Raw genomic sequence first — 22,701 nt, 5'->3', positions numbered from 1 at the left:
CCTCTTCTAGGGAGGTGAGTCTGGCTGCCAGGTGCGAGATGTCATCATGATTGTTGGAACCTGCAATGGAGTCTGTCTCTTGCATTTTTTGTTCGAAATCAAGGATGTCTTTTTTGGTGGACAAAGGTTTGACATGCTGGAGGATCTCACATAAGTCTGCAGCGTCTCTAGGGGGTGATAATGTCATCATAGATGTTATATTAGTGCTCTCACTGGTATTGCGTTTCGGCATTGTGTTGCCAAGAGTTGGGTCAGGAACAGAGACAGTGGTGGACACCCCGAGATATTGTTGCAAATCCAGACTTGGCGAAGTGTCCCTACTATGGGTGGCCTCCGTGGCTTTCTTGTCTTTGCCCATGGAGGTAAGAATAGGTCTGTTGACTTTAGGTTACTTCAGATGCAGCATCATCAGTCAGCAAAAGTATGTGTGAGGAGGAATGGCCGGCCTATTACCCACAGTATTTCAGGACATGGAGGGAGTTAGTGGCAACAAAAGGATAAAATGCAAGTATATAGTTGTGTAGCTCTTGAGAAAGCTTCCCTGAAAGACAATCCCATATGTCTAGCATTGTGGGCTTTAGAGAGAACAGAGGTGTAATATCACATATGGCCACAAATTGGAAGAAGAGACCTAGTAATACACACACACACAGAATACCATGTTATGTGCCTTTTAGAATATAATAAATCTGTTGATATGCTAAATGTACATGAGTAGCTGATGTACAGTGCACAGTCACTTGCATGTATAGAAGCTGCAGCAGCACTTATTCTTGTTTGATGATAGAGGGACCCTTCAAGCTTGAATGAGATTGTATATTACAGAAAAAGGTGGTACACCTCAGTTATATATCAGCCACAGGGACATAAGCAGCCCATATAATGCTCTCTGGTATGCACAAGCTGGGATCTGTGCACAGAGCAGGTAGGCAATGAGTACAAGGCAGTTTAGGTGTGTGAGGAGCTTGTAGACAGTGGAGCAGGGCACTGATGCAAGGTTGCTCATGGAACGACAGCTCTGGGGGTAGCAATTGGAAGGTTTCCCAATGACCTGACACTGCTTGCAGGGCCCCTATAAGAGCATCAGAACTGTGCAGTTAGATGGTAATGTGGTCTTGGTTCAACTGGCTCCCACACAGCCGCTCGATACAGCCGCCTAGCCACGCCCCACAAAAGTAGGAGGTCAGTGAGCAGCAGAAACTAGAGACCAAGGCTGCAGCACCGAAAGTAGGCCTCCAACCAGGGCGTGAGTGAGGAACCAGTGAGTAGTGCCGGAAATGGGGGAGCACAGAGGGCAAGCTGCCACAGATGTCCGGTAAGTCTGGAGGCAGAAATATAGGAGGCTGGCGCTGCATGATCCAGGTGCAAATGGATCCCAGATAGGTCCAGCCACCGGCGTTATTGGCAGGGGGGTCAGTCACCAACAATTAAAGGTGTTTGTAGGTTGCTGGAGAGACACCCAGATGTTTTTGTGGCTTCCTGCATGCTAGGATTATAGCATCTGAGGACCAACTGGAGCTGTTCGGGTCACTGTAGGCTCCTTTGATAGATAGGGAGAGGCTAAGTCGTGGCCAGTAGGTGTAGAGCCCGAAATAAAGAGGAAAACCAGTCCTGGTGTTTAGAGTTCCTGTGTGGGGCAGCAATTATTTGACACTGCTAGCTCATTTTTCTTCTTGGTACTTTTTTGATACCAATGCTAATAAACTTACTGTGTAAGAAGACTAATAGTGGCTCCTTTTGATTGGCATGAGTGCAGTTTTTGGTAGAACTCTGCGGTGATGACATAGAAAACAGGAAAGTATTGTTCTGAGAAAGGGTAGTTTTTGTAGTTTATAGATTAATGACTAGCACACCTTCTGTGACCACAATACTAAAGAGATTTGTATTGCATTTCCTAAAATAAAAGGTTGCGCAGGTTAGGCTAAAATGGCTTTACTTGGTAATCAATATCTAGTATCATGGTGCCTGAGCTTTGCCTTGGTGTGAGGCAGAAATTAGGGTTCCTTTTTGTGTCATCAAGAAGGTTCCCTAATTCAGATTGCAGTTCACTTCTATACTGCAGAGATGTATGCTGTAACTTGTAACTTGAAGGATTATACATTTAATTAATTCCATGTTGCGCCATGTAGGACAGTTGGACTTGGTTGAATAAAGCTTAATGGACATTGGCAGACGGTCTTTAGTTGCCTGCTATTCTCTTGCACTATGCCAGTGGATAATCTTGTTGGAGTATTTTGACAGTTTGCTTCTGCGGATGCAGAGGGAATTAGTGTGATGGCTATGTTTGCTGCGAGAACCTCTTTGGTTTTGGTCCAAAGTGGCAACATGTTTGGTATGGTATTTAGTAAGATAATTGATATGTTAAAGTGAGTGACAAAGAGGCAGTTGAACAGAAGAATGTTCATTTTTTCAGATTTGGGAGATCTTGATGATTTTAAGGCAAAGGTGTTGGCTTTATATAGGGAAAATTATGTCCATGTCACTCACATTGGTTTTGATCTGTTCAACCGCTCCATGTTGGTAGAGGACACATGAGCAATTAAAGGTCTTTGATACCATGGCTGTGATGGGTGGTTATATTAGAAACAGGAGAGTGACTTAGTCAGGTCTGTTAGGTCTGTAAGGGGAGATGTAAGTAGGCTTCCAGGTGTGAGAAAGCTGCTTTCAAGTTGTTAGAATGGCAATTATTGCCTTGACTATCACTGGTGATCCCATGGGTACTGGAGAGTTCAAACTGGTTAGGATTGAGAATCTGTGACCAAATTTATAACCAATGTACCAAATTGTTACTGGGCTGTTGTTTATGTTTTAATAAAGCTGCTTTAATTTGAGAGGCAGATGGTGGTGGTTTTTATTCATATGGAATGGCAAGTCATGTCTATGAGGTCATATGCAAATGTTTTCAGTGAATGCACCAATGCCTTAGAAAAATCGATATAATGAAGACAAGGGGTACATTTTTCTAAAAGTGCAATACTTTATTTTTACATGTTAGTTTTTTAATTATGTTTAAAATGTTTATACTTATTTAAATTGTTATAATCCCATTGGCTTATATTGATGAAACTGAAGATGACACAAATGGATACTGTTTAATGGATTAGTATTGATGGTAAAAGCAAATTATAATAATTGCAAATGCAATATTATCAGAAGCAGGCTTGTAGTTAAGTTTTATATTATATTGTACACTTTCCTATAACTATATTTTACAGTGTACAGCATGCAGAGAGCATATTTGCCTAAATCAATTTGTAATATCTACAGTATTTAACAGTGCTGATATTCTTCACCAACTCTGTTTAATATATTAATCATTTACACAATCTTTAGTCTCTCAAAACTATAACACATTTGAAGAATATATTTATTACGAACAGATTACAAATCTTGGATCCACAAACCATTTTCTGAAGACCATAATCCCTTCTTCATGCACTCTCATGACATTTTAGTGCATGATCCTTACGGTGGCTGTATCAGGTGGTCTAGACCCAGTAGTCCAAGTATGGGAAGGCATCTTCTCCATCATTCTAACAAAATATAGATAAATAAATTTAGTACTGACACAAGGACTAAAATATATATATTTCAATAAAACACTTCCCAAAACTGAAATTTTCGACATTATTATAAATGTTTTCTTCTGTCTTATTGTAGTCCATCAGGAAAGTTGTAATCCATATGGAAATAAAATACATTTAGTTCACAATCATTGTGCAGTGTAGTTTGAAGTGATCACTTTACATTTTTTTATTTAGCTTCTTATTGAATTATAACTGTCCCATTGGACTACGAGTAGATATAAGAAAGAAAATTTATTTTAAATATGTTACGAGCCGCCGCGCTAGCTGCAGTGGTCTGAATCTTACCTGAACTGCTGTGCTGCTGTCGAGGCTCATACTTCTGTCCCAGCTGTTGCTTAGAAAGCCGGAACACCACTTCCTCTCCTCTACATCTCGGTAGTTGCCTAGACAGCCTGGACACTTTTGTATTCTCCCTACTCGACTATTGACAGGCAACCAAGGGCACAATTTAAACTGCTTATCCTCCTTACTGACTATAGCACTTTTGCCCTGCAATTGCTGTGCCTTCTCTGAGTCTGATATCCTGCTGTTTGACCATCTGTTACCTTACCCTTTGACTTTGTTTCCTGGACCTCTCTCATTTGCTGCCTGCCTTTGACCTTTTTGTTCGTACCTGGACTATACTTGTTGCTGCCTGTCCCCATATTTCCGGCTTGAATTGGACTCTCCTTGTTTGCTTCTGACCTCTGACCTTTTAACTTGGCTCTGGTTGCACTCATCTGTAGAGTTGCGCTCCAGCCTCTTACTCCCCACTATCTGCTCCTTCAGTATAAGCTTCTACTACTTTGAGTGTAAGTTATGGGGGCAGCCGAGTACCTGTTAGAAAATCCATCTCTACAGGAAAGGAGACTGCTATAGGTGAAAATCTCTGTTCCTGTTCTAAAAGGTTATGCAGGGTTCGAATGAGCCCTAACAATAATAAAGTAATTCACAAGAGCTTTCAGGGAGTGTTTTATTTTAATAAAATGTATTACCTCTTCATACTATATTAGCACAATTGGAGAGAGATCCTGAGAACTACATTCCCATTATACTGGAACCAATATATATATATATATATATGTGTGTGTAATGTGTATTTTAATTGTTTCAATGGTTTTTGCATTGGACCCTGTCATTATTAATTAGTTTTAGCATTGCTATTAACCAATTAGAGTGTCTGGTGCTAATGATAGCTAGCTGTTAATGGCAACTCCAGGCATGGATCAGTACCAATTATGCATCCCGCCATGAGATAGCAATGAACATGGTACTAAATATGATGGATCAAAGCTGTATATAAGTGAACATTTGTCATATCTTGCTATGTATGATGAGCAAGGGACTATCTATTACTGATCACGGAGCTATGAATTATTGGACATTCAGCTATGTATTACTGGCCAGGGGGCTGAAAACAGGGGTTTACATTCTTAAAAACTGTCCTACTCCCCATCTAGTCTAAAACTGGTCATGTATAAAAGCTTGAAATGTCTTACTTCAGATTGTATCTCACAAAAGAATAAGAAGATTTGAGAATATTATCACTACTTAAACTTACTAGGAAATCTTAAACTTACTGTCCTTTTGGGAAATGAATTACATATTCAGATTCTCAGTTTTCAAAGCAGGGATGTGTGTGCTTTCAAGTTGTCAATAACTGCATCTTTCTTTGTTTGACCTTGCAAAAAAAGTTTTTAGTGTGATTTAAGTGTTCATTTTAAGGAACGTATATAAATTGCATTTTCAAATCCTTTGTGACACTGTAGGTACATGTTAGTTGTGTTCTAATACAAGACTGTGGGTTATAATGGCACACCAGAAGTATTATTTCACACTAGAGCAATATTTAGCTGTGTAATTAAAGGATAAGCTGCCTTATCAAATGTCAGTGCTAATTGCCACTGATTAAATAACATGGCTGACTCATTCCAGTCTAGTCTGCACCACCATTAAATGGGTTTGTCCATTCTTAATTAATTTTCCATTCAATTTACCCCACTACCGCCCACACAATGAAACATAGACATTGGCCTAGACTTCTCCGTCTATGGATTCCCATGATGATCTCTGTGCTCGGTATAAATCATGGCTCAGAGAAGCATGGAAACCACTGGAGGGATTGCAAATCTGTATGTCAATTGGGGTTTCCCTGTGTCATGGTGGAGCTTATTATAGTTGTATCAAGCAATTTAATGTGCACATTGTAATTTACAGATGGCAGTATTCAGTAGAGTGCTGGGATCAATTTTAGCACTCTTATCTACAAACAAACAACCAGTGGCTATGGTGCTCCTTCTTTCTCTTTATGGTGTTTTGGGAACCTAAAATATTTACTAAGCTGTAATAATCATGCCATGAGGTACTTCAGTGGAACGTCACCACCAAACACTACTTAAAGGAACTCACCAAGGCTCCTCCTCCTTCGTATTTCATACAGATGCGCTCAGGGGCGGATCTAGAGAATACTTCTACCCGGGGCGATGTAGGGGGGGGGGATTTAGGCCCCGCCCCCTTATTGACATCTGAGGCTGCTGGCGGCTGCATACTATGTGCAAGTCCGTTCAGCAGTGACAGGCAGGGACAGTGTGCTGCCCGGATGCTCTGATTGTGGTTTAAACACAATCAGAGCGGCCGGGCAGCACACTGCCCCTGCCTGTCACTGCCGAACGGACCTGCACATAGTGTGCAGCCGCCGGCAGCAAGACCCTGCTAGGGGGAAGGGGGCGATCGCCCAGATCGCCCCCCCCCCCCTGGATCCGCCACTGGATGCGCTGCAAAACCATTTGTGTGCCCAAATTCCACTTCAAAGACCAACATATTAGCACTTTACTATCACCAATTTCATGAAATAATTATTTCAACTTTTACATTTTTCCTCTTATTTACTGCACATTGGAACCTCATTTATTATCTTAAATAAATTATGACATTAATGAGAATCACATGCCTCACATGTGTGCCTTTCAGTGTTGTTATTTTATTGTGATTATGTGCCTAAATATGTTTCCTGCATGAACTGCACCTGGGAGGTTCAAATGGCGTCACAGGTGATAAGTTCTTTAAATAAACAAAAGAAATAGATGAATATCATATATATTTTTGTGACTGCACTAATTGGGGACAATAACTTATAGACTAATGGGAAAGTATGTTACTTTTACTATGTAGCATAACTTTCCCTTCAACAAAATTCATTCATTTCAACATGTTATCAAAAGAAAATGTCATCTATCAAGAAATAAGAAACATATTTGTTTAATACCCTCAGAATAATCAAGTTTTTCTTGGACACTGCAAAAGCTTTGAATTGATTTGCTTATGCACTTATAAAGTACTGCCAATCATGATGGGCTTAAGCACTAAAATTACCTGTAATGAAATGTGAAACGCGTTATTGCCCTTACTGTATTTCACCAAAAATGGAAAGCTAGGTCTACTCTTCAGCTTTATGTGAAGTTGATGAACATAATTTAAAGCAAATGGTAAGAGTCTGGATTGCATAAGCAAAAAACAACTTGAAAAAAGCTGTTGAAAATGTTTTATTACATATGGTGAGTCTGTATTTTAAAGCTTTTTTAACTAAGAGCTCAGTAAGCTTTCATAAATTGGTTAAGGAGAAGAATAGTAAAACACATCCAGTTGAAATGCAAAATATACTTCTGGAAAAGAAATGTGTCTCCAGGAAATCAAAATCAATTACAGTAAGCATTAAGTGGCGGCTTAATGTATTTCCATATATTTAGAAACTTTACAAATTTGTGTGGATTTAAGGCAAAATTATGACTTGTAATCTGAAGTAAGCCTCCACATTACCGTGCATGATAAATGTATAGCGTCAGTAACAGTAAATACCAGTTTTAATCACATAATGGAAATGGAGTGAGAAGTTATGTTTAAATACTGGTGTAGTATACAATTTGTACTTTAAAGTTACATTATATTAAATTGCAAACTATAATCATTAAAACAGTTCTAATGTATAATATATGTATTTGTTATGATATACACTGTACACTTGTTCTACTATGAAAAGGAAACATCTTCATTTAAACAAAAAAAAGTTTTTGTGGATCTGAAAAATGGCAAAATGTGAAGGGAAGCCATGATTGCAGAGCCATTGGCAACAGTGTTTTGTGCTTTTCTTATATTTGAATATGTGGCTATGGGGTTTCTTAGTGGTTTATGGTATGGTATAGATATTTTAAGCAGTCGTAAAGCAGCGTGCCTTGTTTTTCAATGAAATTTAGAAGTGCTGCTAGCAGTGTTGTGCTCTACTACAGAGGACTATGGCCATTTCTTCTGTGACAAAGAAAAATAACTGTTAATTACACCTCTGAAAATTCCTTGGTCATTGTGCTGCAGAAAACTGGGGAATGGGAAATGGATGTGACCCTTTCTAGTGTTAAATGATGCCCTGTTCATGCTCTGTTCGTGGATTATGAGACTGGGTGTTGTGCATATTGTAGTCCAGTTGGGAAGAAGGTCAAGAACGCTTTGCTTTTATCCACTGGTGTTTCTGTCAAAAGAAGTTCTAAAATTAGACTGAGCAGACAAAAACTGAAGACAAGTATGTGCTGGAGCTGGTGTTGTGTTCTATGATGTTCTCAGCTTCCTTTTTAGAATTGATAGTACATGGGTAGGTCGTTTGCTGCAATTGTGTGCTCATCAAGTGGGTTGTAGAGAGTAGGACAGGGTGGCAATGTATATTGAAATAGCTTTTACTACACAAATCTTAACAGTTTATTTACAGATCAGTCTGCTGGAATTGTGTAGCAATTGTGAACAATCTTAACTATTTAGTGGACAAAGACCAGGTTGCTGTTTGACCAACATCCCTAACAAAATATACATGTATAAATAAATAAATATATATATATATATATATATATATATATATATATATATATGTATATATACATATATATATATATATATATAGCGCCTTATGGCATGTTTATGGGCTACTTTTACAACAACCCGATGTGCCAAAAAAGGAAACTAGGAAACTGCAGATTTGAGTTTCCTGCACAATATATGTATATATTTTATATATATATATATATATATATATATATATATATATATATATATATATATATTATATATATTATATATATATATATATATATATATATATATATATATATCATCAGGTATATATATATTGTGCCACAAATTACGCAGCGTTGTACAGAGAACTCATTCACATCAGTCCCTGTCCCATTGGAGCTTGCAGTCTAAATTCCTAAACATACATATCACACAGAGACAGACTAGGGTAAATTTTTGATAGCAACCAATTTACCTACCAGTATGTTTTTCTTTGGAGTGTCGGAGGAAACCGGAGCATCCGGAGGAAGCCCACGCAAACACAGGCAGAACATACTTTGCTTTTAAAATCCCAAGTGTTTCATTCTGAATGCACTTGTGTGAGGGGCAGTATCACTGACATCTAAAATATTTAGTGGGTAAAAAACAGGGTGTCCTTCAACTCTGAGCAGCACACCCAAAAAATAATAAAATATATTTCTTGCTTTTAAAATCCCAAGTGTTTCAGTCTGAATGCATTTGTGTAAGGGGCACAATCATATCTGTACTAGTTAGCAGGGAAAAGACAGGGTACTTGCATTATGTGCTAGCATTACTATGCTAAAAAGATAAGAAGGAGGATGATGATGCTACAGGTGCTGCTGCTGAAGGCGATACACCTACCCAGTGGACTGTCACGGTCATGTAGTCTTTTATTTGACCAGTACCGCTTGTCCAAATATCCTTAGTTGAGTGGATAGTCAGTACAAATGCATTTTCTAGGGTCTGAATGGCTTTTTGTTTAACCTCCCGGTACAGCTGAGGAATTGCTGTTCAGGAGAAATGGAATCACTATGGACTTTGGTAGCGTGGACACATGACTTCAACTAACCTTCTAAAACCTGATGCATTGATGGCAGAAATTGGATGCACAGTGCAGTGCTCTCATAACTTTAGTGATCCACTGTGCAACCAGGATGTTGACTGATGAACGTGGTTCCTCTTGCAAACGCTTGCTTCAAAGACAACTGTTGTTTAAAACTATGTTTATTCTTCTCGGTCCACTTCTGTATAGAAATTTCATCCCCAGAAGTAGCAGCAGCTGTATAACACAATAATGTCTCTTGGAAATTATGGCTTGCATTAGGGCAGTCAATTTGCATTTTAAAATTGGAGGCAGGACTACGTACTACTGATGATGAGGTTAACGATAAAGGTGTTGACAGTGAAGATTGCATGAGGTGTATATTCATGGCTGATGCTGGACTGCTTGTTACTATACATAATATTACACCTTGTGATAAAGTGCTAGAATGAACTCTGCAAATTACATAGCAGGGAGGAGGAGCCTGAATGATCAACATCCCTATCTCTGCTGATTGTGGTGTCACAAAGGCTACAGATACCTTGTCTGGGTTTGGATAAAAATATTTCCACATGCAAGAGGTGGAATTGTTAGTCCTAGGCATTACAATGCACATATCATGGACATGTAGTGGTACCACAGATGGCTGCCTTACTCGAACACAATCATCATCACACTCCTCTTTTTATCTTGTTCAAGTACAATACATTCATAATTATCAGATCCAAAATGATCCCCCTCATTGAGTTGCACATTAGCAAAAATCTAAAATTCAAATAGTTGAGACATTTTGGAAGGAGGCTGCTCTATAATTACAGTGCCAGAATGTGAAATTTCAGACTTACATATATCACTCATGGATACTCTTGGACTCTCCTCAGGATTCTGTGAACACCCAATTTGTTCTTCAGCCTCAGTGTTCTTTTCATTCACTGAAGTGGCAGTTTTGGAGGTGACAGATCTACACTTAGAATGAGAAGGTGGTTCATGGGGAGTTGTAGAAGATGCATGACCATGTTGGGCACTCACTTTTGCTGCTCTTACATTTGTAAGAGCAGTTGCAGGACCACTACTAGTAAAACGTGGTTATGATCTGAGCCTCTCTTGTTACTGTGAGTGTATTTTCCATTTTTAGACAAATCACCACAATTATCAGTAACTTTCCCCTTAATACATACATCAAGAGCTGATGTTTTCTTAGAGAATGACAAAGATTATTTAGATTTAGAGCGCCCTTTCTTACACTTTCTTCCCACATGACCTTTTTTTACTAGTAGATGTTGAAAAAGTACTACTTCGGCCAGTACTTAATACTGGGATACTCCTGATCTATAGACTGATCCATGATTAACAACAGGAGAAAAGGTACTAAAATTTGTAGCTACTTCTAGCTGTCAACACACCAAGTGAACGGCCAACGGGATTGTTACCTTACGATTCAGATAGTGCTCCACAATATCATTAAAATTAATACAATTGGTTTGTTAGAAAAAAGTTGTTTCTAATGGGGGGTTGTACTGTCAAACACAGTGTCTTGTCTTTTGTCCGCTTACTAGTACAAATGTCATACTGCCACGCACACATTTGTCTTCACAATCAAATACTTGTGTTGTTCAAACAAAGGCAAGCTACTCTTTTTATCGCTGGTTTTCCAAGAAGCATATCGGTGTCAATCTATTGGAAAACCTCAGGAATGTCAAAGCAAAATGGCTCACCCCACTAAGACTCTCCTCAGGATTCCTCATTGCTGATAATAGAGCTAACATTGTGTGTGCATTATGACTTGGTGAATTTCAATCATACTTTGCACACACAATAAACTTGGTTGTTCAGAATTTCTTAGAGGTTGTCTGTGCACTGTAACATTACTGGTCATTTTTAGTATTCAGAGATTGCATGTAGAATATTGCAGTAAACTAAAACAAAAGAAATGCAGCACTGTACAATTCATTTCTGTCCTGAAGAATCAATCAAATTATTGTCTCCCACAGTCACCAATTGATATAATAGTAACATTCTTTAATAATCATGGAGTTACAACATTAAAGAGAATCAATAAAAATACTAAGAACCCTATAGAATAAAACTAACATGTGCTATTGATTCAAATATCAATCTTACTGGATGCAAATATGAGGGAAAAGACACTACATAACGCTCCACTGTGCACAACTGAATGGATTTCCTTGCTTGTATTATTATGTGTGCCCACAGATACATAATGAACTCAGTTGGAAATATATAGCATGATGTGGTCCTTAGTTCATATACTGTCTCTTGCCAAGATAGCAGCTAAGATGTTTAGATCCAGGTCAGAATTAATAGATGAATAAAATCATATAAAAGTAAGTCCCATTTGTAATAGAGACAACAAACTCTGTTACCTAATAGGATAAGCTTCAATTATCGCTGTATAGTAGATGATCTGTGTGAGCCCAGCTAATAGACCTTATTTGAGAGAATGAGTAGATGAAAATAACCAGATACTTTGCTTGGTAAAGGCAATGTGCACATACGATCCCAATATCACTAGTTCACAACTCTGCAAAGATGACAGCGTGGGCACTCAGAATAGCTGGCCGGTAGCTCATACCTGTCAGGCTAGCAACTTCACTTGGATCCCTGTGTGCTGTTAATCGATTGCAGATCAAATGATTTGATCATTTGTAAACTTGTATCTCAAACTTCATTGTTAAGATCAAATAACTCCAATCTCTGTGCAAAATCTGTGCGCACATATAAAGGAAAGTATCCCGATTGGCTTTGACAAGTGTAGATATACACTCTACTTGTCTGCCCAGCGTAATCAGGAGTTCACAGCACAGGGGCAATCATGAAGTCCACTTGTGATCAACAATAGAGTTTGTGTCCATAAAGTATCTATTTAGTGACCATACTAAAACATGATAAAGTCACAAATAGATGCACATGTTAAGTTCGAAGGGGGTTCACTAGACCACAATAATGCGTTTATTTACAAAAAGTAATATTTATAAAAGTAATTTCATCAAAGGGAAATCTAAATCTATCTGTGCGTCATTTCAAAGGTTCCTTTCCTAGAATATTGCAGCAGCTGAAAAAAAATATGACCCATGAAAAGCCACCAACTGAAGCAAAACATAGTAGCGAAGTAGAATTTCACTCTTTAGTGACTGGAGGAACATCAGCAACAAGCCATCAAGAATCCTGAAGAATCATTTTAGTTTTATGAGCTTTGGCCACCTTGTGTGTTTCTTTTTCCAAAATTACAATTTATTACTACCGCTGATGTCCCTCTTCAATCTACCACACATGCTGTCTAATGTTGAGAATAACAAATACGTTCATTGTCTTCTGAAACCATTTCACTTCTGATTTAGACCTACCTTGGTACATTTTCTTTTCTAAAACAACTATTTATGTTGCTGCTAGCCGTCTAATGAGCTTTTATTACTGCCGCTTCTGTCCTTCTCAAATGTATCACACATGCTGTGTTTAATAGTGAGAATAATAAATATGTCCATTTTCTTTTTAATGCTTTTTGACTTCTGGGTGAGGCCCACCTTGGTCTATCTTGTTATCTAAAATTATGTTTTAATACTGCAGCTGTTACCCCTCTTCATATCACACATGTTATATAACATTGTGAATAAAATAGGATGATTTTCTGAAACCATTTCAGTTGAGGGTGAGCCTATGTTAGGATATATTCTTTTCTAAAATGACCATCCTATGAGCTAGTGCTCTTCCTGTATGCTTTAACTTTGTCCTATACTTTATTAACCTGCCATCCTGTTTGCCACTGCTGTGTCTAAATGAGTGTAAATGAATGTTAATGATATATATATATATATATATATATATATATATACTAACGTAGGAACAAAAAACAGCTCAAATTTACATGATTTATCTGTTGTTCACAATATTTAATGAAATTCAGATCTAACACCAAAACCAAAATCAAAACACATGAATAGTTTTGGGCAAAATCAAAATGCAAAGATGGTTTTAGAACCAAAATTAAAATCAAAACACAGGGTCTACAGACATCTCTAAAATAGACAGCAGCCAGATCTCTTCTGGCTTTATTATGCCTCAATAGTGCAGCTGGAAGATGGCTGTCCACACAAACTGATAGCAGGTATCATCCAACTGCATTTGTCAACATTTTGTGATAATGATCCTTTTCAATTGTATTATTATCAGGGTTTAGGGTACTTCTGGGTCTATACATGTTGTAGTAATAGGCAGATTGCTTAATATTGTTACTGATATTGTATGGCCACTTTAACTCATGCATAATAGGCAAATTCATGGCTGTAATGTGGTAATAACTAAAGGCCAGATTTGATATATGAATGGATGCCAAGCATTTTAATTGCTAATTATATGCCCTTTTCAGTCATACCCTAAAATAATAATATTTTTATATACCTATTTGTAGGTTTAGACATATGTTTTTCAATGTTTTTTTTCTATAAACTGTTACATGTCTGTATTTTATCCCTTTATCCCTTTATTACCCTTGATCATAGTAAATGATTGTGTAGCTAGATGTCTGACCAGAAGATTTTGATATTGCAGAATTAGTTTATTATGATAAATGGCAATTGGCTTGGATAATCCAAAGACTTTCGCTTGAGTGCTCTATTATTGATATCACAATACATTTCAATACCAAAGCTTTCTTTTTTCCCCTTTTTTTGCATCTTCAATCAAATCTATGGAATATGCAATTTCACATAGGGTATAGAGGATTTGACACTGAATGGGATGTTTTGGATAGCTTGTTCTTAACATATGAAACTTCACCTTGGAAACGTGGATTATTCATAATAAATCTTGAAATGTATTCATTCCAAAATAAGTAAAGTACAAGTAAGTAGAAGGACTACTTGTAATATTCCATCTACATTATGTCACACAACAAATAGGATTATATTTATTTACCCAAACACACAAGCCTCTTCTCTAGGAATATTGCCTTGAACTCATCTATAGCTATCATGCAAATAGGATAATGTTGTTTTCAAAATTACATTTTAAAATGTGTAGTGTAGTGTAGTGTAGTAACTACTGCACTTAAGTAAGTGAATGTATTTCTGTTTGAGATAGTGAAGTACAAAAGCAAGGGCACATTGGTAGACGCAATTTATGTGCAAAGTATGATTCATTCTAAGATTAGTTTTAAACCTTCTGAAATATTATGTGGAAATTGTTTAAATATCTGTTTACATTCTACAGTATCATTTTACAAGAGGATTTAAAATGCCAGATGGCAGGCCTGCCTACTAATAAATTCCTCTATTCCAAATAACTAAAGATGCTCGGGCTCGGGTTTCTGAAAACCAAACCCACCCGAACTTAGGGGATCTGAGTGGGCTCGCGAGCTGGCTCGGTACTTTCGCGCGTCCTCAGATCTGAATCGAGGCAAAACGTCATCATTGCGTTGTCGGATCTTGTAGCTTTTAGATTCCATAAGTACCTCCCTCCCCAGGAGATCCAGCGCCATTGCTCACACAGAAACAGGGGTTGCAGTGTTCTTGCCACTCTCCATTCTCCAGTGACATTGCTCAGTGCCATTGCTCACACAGAAACAGGGGTAGCAGTGTTCTTTTCACTTGACAAAAATTGACTGGAAATGACTGGAAATTAATGTTATTGAGGTTAATAATAACGTATGAACAAAAAAATAGTCAAATTATGTTATTTTAGCAAAAAAGAAAATAGGGATTTTAAGAAAAAATAGGGATCCAAAACCAAAACCAAAACATGTGAGTGCGGTTTTGCCAAAACCAAAACACGAACTTAATCCAGATCCAAAACAAAAACAAAAAAACAAAACACAGGCATCAGTGAACATCTCTATAAATAACATAGCTGAATTTTCCTCAAAGGAAAAGTTTAAGCGACGAATTGTAAGAAAAAAAAGGTCTCTAGAGACTCATATAAAGTACAATCTTGCTATCTCCTATTTTCAACAGTGAGGTGTGCATGCTGTGAAACTGAACATTCTAAATCATAAACAATTATGCGTCTAATGAAATAAAAATTTTCTTTCCATTTTACTCATTACACTAAACTAAAATGGTAGTGAAAATTAAAATGTTTTAAACAATATTAGAAAGTGTGTGAAATCCTGGCTCCTAGGTGAGTAAAAATAAGCATATCTTATAAGGTTAAATATTTATTATTGTTTGTATAGCGCCATCATATATACAGAGAACATTTATAATTCCGTGCCCCATTGAAGCTTATAGTCTAAATGCCGTAACACACAAATACTAGGGTCCATTTTAGTCAGCAGCAAATTAACCTATCAATATGTTTTTGGAGCATGGAGGAAACCCATGCAAACATGGGGAGAACATACAAACTCCACACAAACACGACACTGATTGGAATCAAACTCATGACCTCAGCCTGGGAAAGAGCAATGCCTCCTACGCCTCTGTCCTGCCCTTCCTCCATCCATCTCTCTATCTATCAATCTAATCATCTACTCAATTTTATATTCATAAACATTACTCATCCAAGTTATGCACTAGTCAGCAAAACTTATGTATCATGCAGACACAACTGGGATGAAAATGAGTGTAAATGGATGTGACATCATGAGCTGCAAGATGGAAAATGTCATTAATTTGCACAGGGTGACTCTGCACACAGCCCTTGATGCTTATGTTCTAGTTAAGCTACTCATGATTGTCAATCATTAATTCACATTTTGCTTTTTTTTCTTTTAAAGAGAAACTACATTTCAAATACAAAACACAGACATCAGTGATAAAGTCACAAAGCAAACAAACACAAATATATTCTATCTAGAAAGTTAGGTATTGAACAGTTTTATTTGATTGATAGTAACATAAATATGTTTAAAAAAAAAAACACTGCTATTACTTGAAATATGTGGAAAGAGGAACTCTGGGAAAAATGTGTTTGATGGATGGAAACATCTTATTACTATAGTTAGTAAATAAGTTAGTAAATAAGCCAAAAATTAAAAGATTTGTGACATTTGAAAGGATTCTTCTATTTGTTAATATGCTCCTTGTACCAATGCAAGGCTTTTTGTGTTGCTCATTGACGCCAGATATTTTTAAATGAAAAAAAAACTATTTAAACAAGTATTTTTTATTGATTAACTTTAATTAAATTGGCCGTAGTTGTAAAAGAAGGATAAATTAGTCTTTTGTTCTCTAGAGGTGAAAGAATAGGGCATATATTCAAAAAGTTTTATGTATCTGTCGATACAAGCATTTGGCCTTTAACTTTAAATAACAGAATATATTAGGATATCGTTCACCATAACATTTTATAGTCTATAAATCACACCTGTGTTCAATATAAAGATTTACGCTTGTCATCAGTAAAACAGTTTGAGACCGATTTTTCAGGGTATAAGCATGTATTTAAATTTCTTTATGACTTTTGTTAAAGTCCAGAGAAAAAAAAAGTATTTAAATGTACAAATAAACATACAATAAAGGTAACATAACTTGACAAACCACTTAATTTTAGCATGAGGAAAGTCACTGAAAAATATTGTACAGGTAATTTTATCAAACCAAGCCTTCAGTGAATTAGTGCAGTTTAACAGCATGTAGTTTGGTCAATGATTTAATTGAAGGAGATTTGACATTACAACAATGTGTCAGCTAGTAATTAAATCATGCATAGTTAATAATATCAATTACTAGGATACTGGAATGTGAAACTGCATACATGGAAAATATGGTGTGTGATAAAATGTGTCGGCCAGTTAGGCACAATGGCTCATGAAGGAAAAATAGAGATTTACTAGTCACTTTTACAGTTTCAAAGTATGTTCTGTAAATAAAAACATCTTTTTGGCAAGAGCTGAATTTAAATGCCAAATAAATTAAAGTTACAAAATCATGCATATACAAAACATGCACCAAAAGTGGAAAACACATTTCAATATATATTTGCTTCCATTCGACTATATTTGTTATATTAAGGTTTAATAGAAAAGAATCTTTATTCTAGGTTTGCAGCATTAACATTGTTTTGGGTGATGTCTGAAAATTAAGGCTTATTTACTAAGCACAGAGGGCCTGATTCATTATGGAATGTAAATGCCAATACATAACATAGTATTTTGCTTTAAATTGCACTGCGCAAGCCCAGAAATTAACTATATGCCAGTGAATGCAAGCACATCCAATTCATCTTCGAGCGCAGAAGACTCTTCCAACAGCCTACGATTGCATGGGCTAAACGCAGAGGGGCAGGGGTGTATGCAATTAGTCAATGTACAGTCAGGGCATATTAAGCTCGAGCGTATATAGTAATGTCCGATTCAACCTTTAAACATCTCTAAAGTACATGTTTTTCAATCAGATCACTTGCACAAGCTACTGGTGAGATGTAAGTGCTAATTGATAATGATGATGTCATGTATTCATTTTAGAAGATGTTTTTGCTATTAAAGGTAAACAAATGAATGTCCTAGCACCTTGTGATTCCAAAGCACAAAAGTAGATTTACTAAAATAGAGCTTCATTCAGAATTAAAGTATGGAAATAACATTCAAAAATGGCACGTGCAGCTAGTAGCAGCACCAAGCTACAATAATGAACACTCTACTGTCCAAAGGGCAGAGCTGAGTTATTTTTGTACAAGAGGATGCAGGGGGGTGGGGGTAATTATATAATACCACTTTCATAATGCCGCCCCTGCATTATCCCGGGTTTTTGAAGCCGGGTTTTTGCAGGGTCTCGGAGCGTCCCAGCTCAGAAACACCATTCATACTGCACCTCGGACCCGGGAATTTCCCGGGTTGACCCCATTCATACTGCACAAGTCTGTGCCCTGGCAATTTGTGGGAGTCATCACCAGAGCAGTTTTCATTGGCTGAAAAAAGGTGATGTCATTGAAAGGTGACTGGTTTGTTGACGCATAAAGATGATGCAAAAGTGGGTGGTGATTGTTTACCACATTACTTTTCATCATGGCCGACGACTCACTTTTGTGTAGCCCAGAGTTTATGTTTACTAGTGTGTTTTTGCTGTTTTATGCAGCAAATGAGAGTTTGCTGCAGCTGCTGACACTGTGTACTCTTGCACAGTCCCAGTTCAGGAGGAGGAAGGCAAAGTTTATGGCACAACAGAAGAAAACTCGGTGTCTGTATATGCGCAGGAGGAGAGCTTTTCTCAGGGCCAGCATTGCCTCAATTTTGAGATTCAGTGCTGCCAGTAACCGAACCATGCGTGCCAGAGAGCGTAGCCACGGAGAAGCTTTTTGGTGTACTGTGGAAGTGTTTGAGGAACAGCAGTGGATGCAACACTTCAGAATGTCATGTGGGACATTTAACTATGTGCTGGACCTTATTACCCCAGCACTTTCCAGGAAGGCCACTAACTTTGGGAAACCTATTCCACCATGTAGGCGTCTTTCTATTGTGTTGTGGTGGTATGCTACCCCTGGAGAATACCGGACAATCTCCTGCTTGTTTGGAGTGGGGATATCCACGGTGTGCACTCTAGTGCATGAAGTCACCCCGGCATTGCTGGAAGCCCTGTATCATCGCTTCATCTCCTTACCGCAAGGTCAGTGCCTGGATGATACAATTGCAGGATTCCTGAAGCGTGGGTTTCCACAGTGTGCTGGAGCCATAGACGGGACACACATCCCCATCATTGCCCCCACAGACAACCATGCGGATTACTACAACCGCAAAGGCTGGCATTCCATCATTCTGCAGGCTGTGGTTGACCACAACTATTGGTAAGCATTTTTTATGGGGTTTTTTATGTGACTGTGCCATGTGTAATGCGTATTGTAAAACATTGCTATATGTATTTTTTTATGTCAGTTTCACAGATGTTTTCATTGGGTGGCCTGGACGTTCCCATGACGCCAGAGTTCTAGCAAATTCAGACCTTTACCAAATTGCTGAGGAAAGACAAGATGGCTGGCTGTTCCCTAGAGAGGTAAATATAGGTGTAATGTTGTATGATGTTTTTGTAATTGAAGCTTATATACTATTGTTTGCTATCAATATTGTATGTATTTACTGCCCCTTTTTATATATGGATGTAACACTTGCAAAATGCATTTTCACCATATAGTACCAAGTGTACTGCGTTATGTGACCAATATTTTTAATATGGTGACGTGAAACTGCATGTTTTTATTTATAGAAATCTACGTTTGTTGATGGTGTGGAGATACCGGTACACATCATTGGGGATGCTGCTTACCCTTTGAGGCGCTGGCTGATGAAGGGGTTTACTCAGCAACATCACCTGTCTCAGGAACAGATCCGGTTTACACATACCCTCAGCTCGGCTCGGATTGTGGTGGAAAATGCTTTTGGGGCGCTTGAAAGGACGTTGGCGCTGTCTATTGAAGCGCATTGACATTGACACCAAGCTTGTGCCCCACGTGGTTGCTGCTTGCTGTATTTTACATAACATTTGCGAAATACAAAAAGAGCAATTTCTACCTGAGTGGAATGTGTAGGAATCTGAAATGCCAGTGCTGTCAGTGGACTCCAATACTTTTGAAGGTGAGCGCACCAATAACTCTGTTGAACTTATTAGGACCACCCTCACTGCCAATTTGACCTCACTTGTTTGAATGTACCACACAAATGTAAAATTAAAAAAAACATGTTTATTTCACATATTGTATTTTCTTTTGTACATATTTCCTCATATGTCTCTTCACAAATAATATAAAATGACACAATATAAAAGTGCTTACTTGCATGTAGAAAAAAAAAATATATATACATAAGTAGTAAACAGAAGACACAAATGTGCCCAAACAGTAAGTGCAAATTTGCTTTTCACGTTATATGTGAAGCTAACAGTGTGATTCCAGATCACACGTAACATACATGATATCAATTAACTGTGAAACATTTGACCATAAAACATGATTATTACAATTGCCTATATTGTGGCATTTCTGGTTGTGGAGTGGTTTGGTTACCCGGTGGGTATTCTATGTTGGGGTTACCCATAGGTTGAGCATGTTGTGTATTCTGTACCGGGTTTGGAGGGTTATTGTTGCCTAACATGGGTTGCCCCCGCTGGTATATAGGATAATGTCCGTCATAATAATAAGGACTTGAGGGAGGTGCCTGCACCCGTGAGAGGAGTCTGTCCATGAATCCCATAATACACTCACGATTTTCGCGTAACACGCGTTCCTGCATGTTCATGATTTGCATGAGGAAAGAGTCCTGCAGTTCCCGCTCATTGTCAATGAAACGCTGCAGTTGTGTATTCTCGTGTTCCCTCATGGTGCTGTCCATCTCCCGCAGTTGATCCATCATGACAGTTGTCATTGTTTTAGTTGCTTGGTCCATTTTGTTGGGCCTTTTGCGTTTTTTAGGAACGTTGTAAACTGTACGTAGAAAAAAACACAGTAAAACATACATTAGAATATATAATGTGGCAGAACAAAAAAGCAGTGTTGTAAGCTGATATGTGCTTGAGGCCTCCTCCCTCTTGCCCAGTAGTTTTGCACTGCAACATATGCGTGTTAATGTTTTAATACTTTGGAGTGTATTATATTTGTCTTTTGGGCTTTTTGTTGATATAGTTCTCTTTTTTAAGTTATGTAGATATATTGGTATTTGGTTTGCATTTATGTTGATATACTTCTCTTTTCTTGCCAGTTATGTTCAAACATTTTTTTTTTTTTTTAAAGTTATGTAGATATATTTATTGGTATTTGGCTTGCATTTCGGTTGATATAGTTCTCTGTTTTTGGGACTTTTGTTTATACAGTTCATTTTTTTTTTCAATTATGTAGATATATATGTATGTATATATAGTTGGTTATTATGTGAGATTATTAAAGATACTTACTGTTGGAGCGTAAACTGGGACCTGGCGTAGACTTTGACACCGGCACTGGTTCTGGCTGCGTTTCTTGCGAAGTATCTGTAACGACTTGCGCAGCAGGGAATGGCTGTGAATCGTTCAATTCCTCCCAAGAAATGTTGGTGTCATCTGTTGTGGCAGAGCACTCAAGTTCTGGGGTGTCTTCAATAGAATCTTCTATTATTATCGTTGCGGTCTCGCTTGTCTGTGTGCTCTCTGGTGGTGTTGGTATAGCTGCATCCACATTGCTAGAAGATGACAGTGCAATTGGATTTGTCAGAGGAGAATGTCCAAAGACCATATTGCACTGGTCATAAAAGGGCCAGTCCATTCTTTCAGCGCCACTTTTGCGCCTGTTGTGGTCATGGACTTTAGTGTACTGCTTCTTCAGGGACTTCAATTTGTTCAGGACTTGTTGCTGTGTCCTCTTTATGTCACGTTGTGTGAGTATTTTGGCGATGTTGTAGTACACTGTGGCATCCTTCACAGTCCCAGTCACTTGCCTTCTAATTTCTTCCTCCCCTCTGACATTCAGCAGCTCACGCACCTCTTCCTCCATCCAGTGTGTCATTATTGCTGTAAATGAACACTGTTTTTGTGAATAAAAGCCATTTTCTCCCTAAAAAAACGTTTCTGCTTCAGCTTGATGTTGAGTACACCATCCACCATCTCTCCTAAAAAGCTTCTACAATCTTCCACGGGCTTCCAACGATGACATCATCCTCCAGAGCCAGGCAGACAGCCAATCAGCATGTTTTCTGTGCAACCCGGGTTGAAAAACCCAGGTTGCACCATTCATAGTGCAGACGACCCGGGTCCGACCCGGGAATTACCCCTCGATAAATCCCGGGTTGAAGACCCGGGTTTTTAGACCCGGAATTTTGGACTTGTACCATTCATACTGCACCAAGACCCGGGTCGTTTGAGCTCGCCCCGGCAAAAACCCGGGATTTTGGTGCAGTATGAATGGGGTATAACTGGAGTTTCAGTCACAGTTACACTGGCCACTTTCCTATAGGTGGGCAGGGACAGTCCAATAACAGTGTTCACTATAGGTCAGCTCTTCAATTTTTTGTTTTTGAGGCTTGGGTTTCTCTACTTGGTAAATCTGTGTGCCCAACTGCTCATCTCAACAGCCACCCAGCAAATACAGGTTACACAAAATTATTTCCTCTCAGGCTCCTGCCATTAAGTGTACTTTATATTATCTTATATAAAGTCTGTCAATGCAGCAATAATATTAATAATTCAGATGTGATTGCAACAGTGTATATTTATGTGTGATCGTACCATTCACGTCATGAAAATAAATATACAATGATTCGGATTTATCATTCATACTAGTGTAATAATTTAAGTTTAACAGTGTGATAACACTGTAACCACCCTGTTC

The 22,701-nt window shown here is 38.0% G+C and overlaps 2 protein-coding genes across 2 annotated transcripts in view; one reads left to right on the top strand and one right to left on the bottom strand.

The window, feature by feature from the left end:
* Positions 1-22,701, top strand: part of VWC2 (von Willebrand factor C domain containing 2) — a 398,261-nt gene that overhangs the window by 185,970 nt on the left and 189,590 nt on the right. The gene's annotated exons all lie outside the window — the stretch shown is intronic.
* On the bottom strand, positions 20,337-21,704 carry LOC142157719 (uncharacterized). The gene is made up of 2 exons (XM_075211294.1): positions 21,294-21,704; positions 20,337-20,826 (listed from the first exon to the last, which is right to left on the bottom strand). Exons 1-2 carry the CDS (start codon positions 21,637-21,639, stop codon positions 20,360-20,362), a joined length of 813 nt encoding a protein of 270 aa, XP_075067395.1. The 5' UTR covers positions 21,640-21,704; the 3' UTR covers positions 20,337-20,359.

The sequence above is a fragment of the Mixophyes fleayi genome, chromosome 5 (genome assembly GCF_038048845.1).
Source record: "Mixophyes fleayi isolate aMixFle1 chromosome 5, aMixFle1.hap1, whole genome shotgun sequence".
NCBI classification, from domain to species: Eukaryota; Metazoa; Chordata; class Amphibia; order Anura; family Limnodynastidae; genus Mixophyes; species Mixophyes fleayi.
This window is presented reverse-complemented; position numbering and strand designations above follow the sequence as displayed.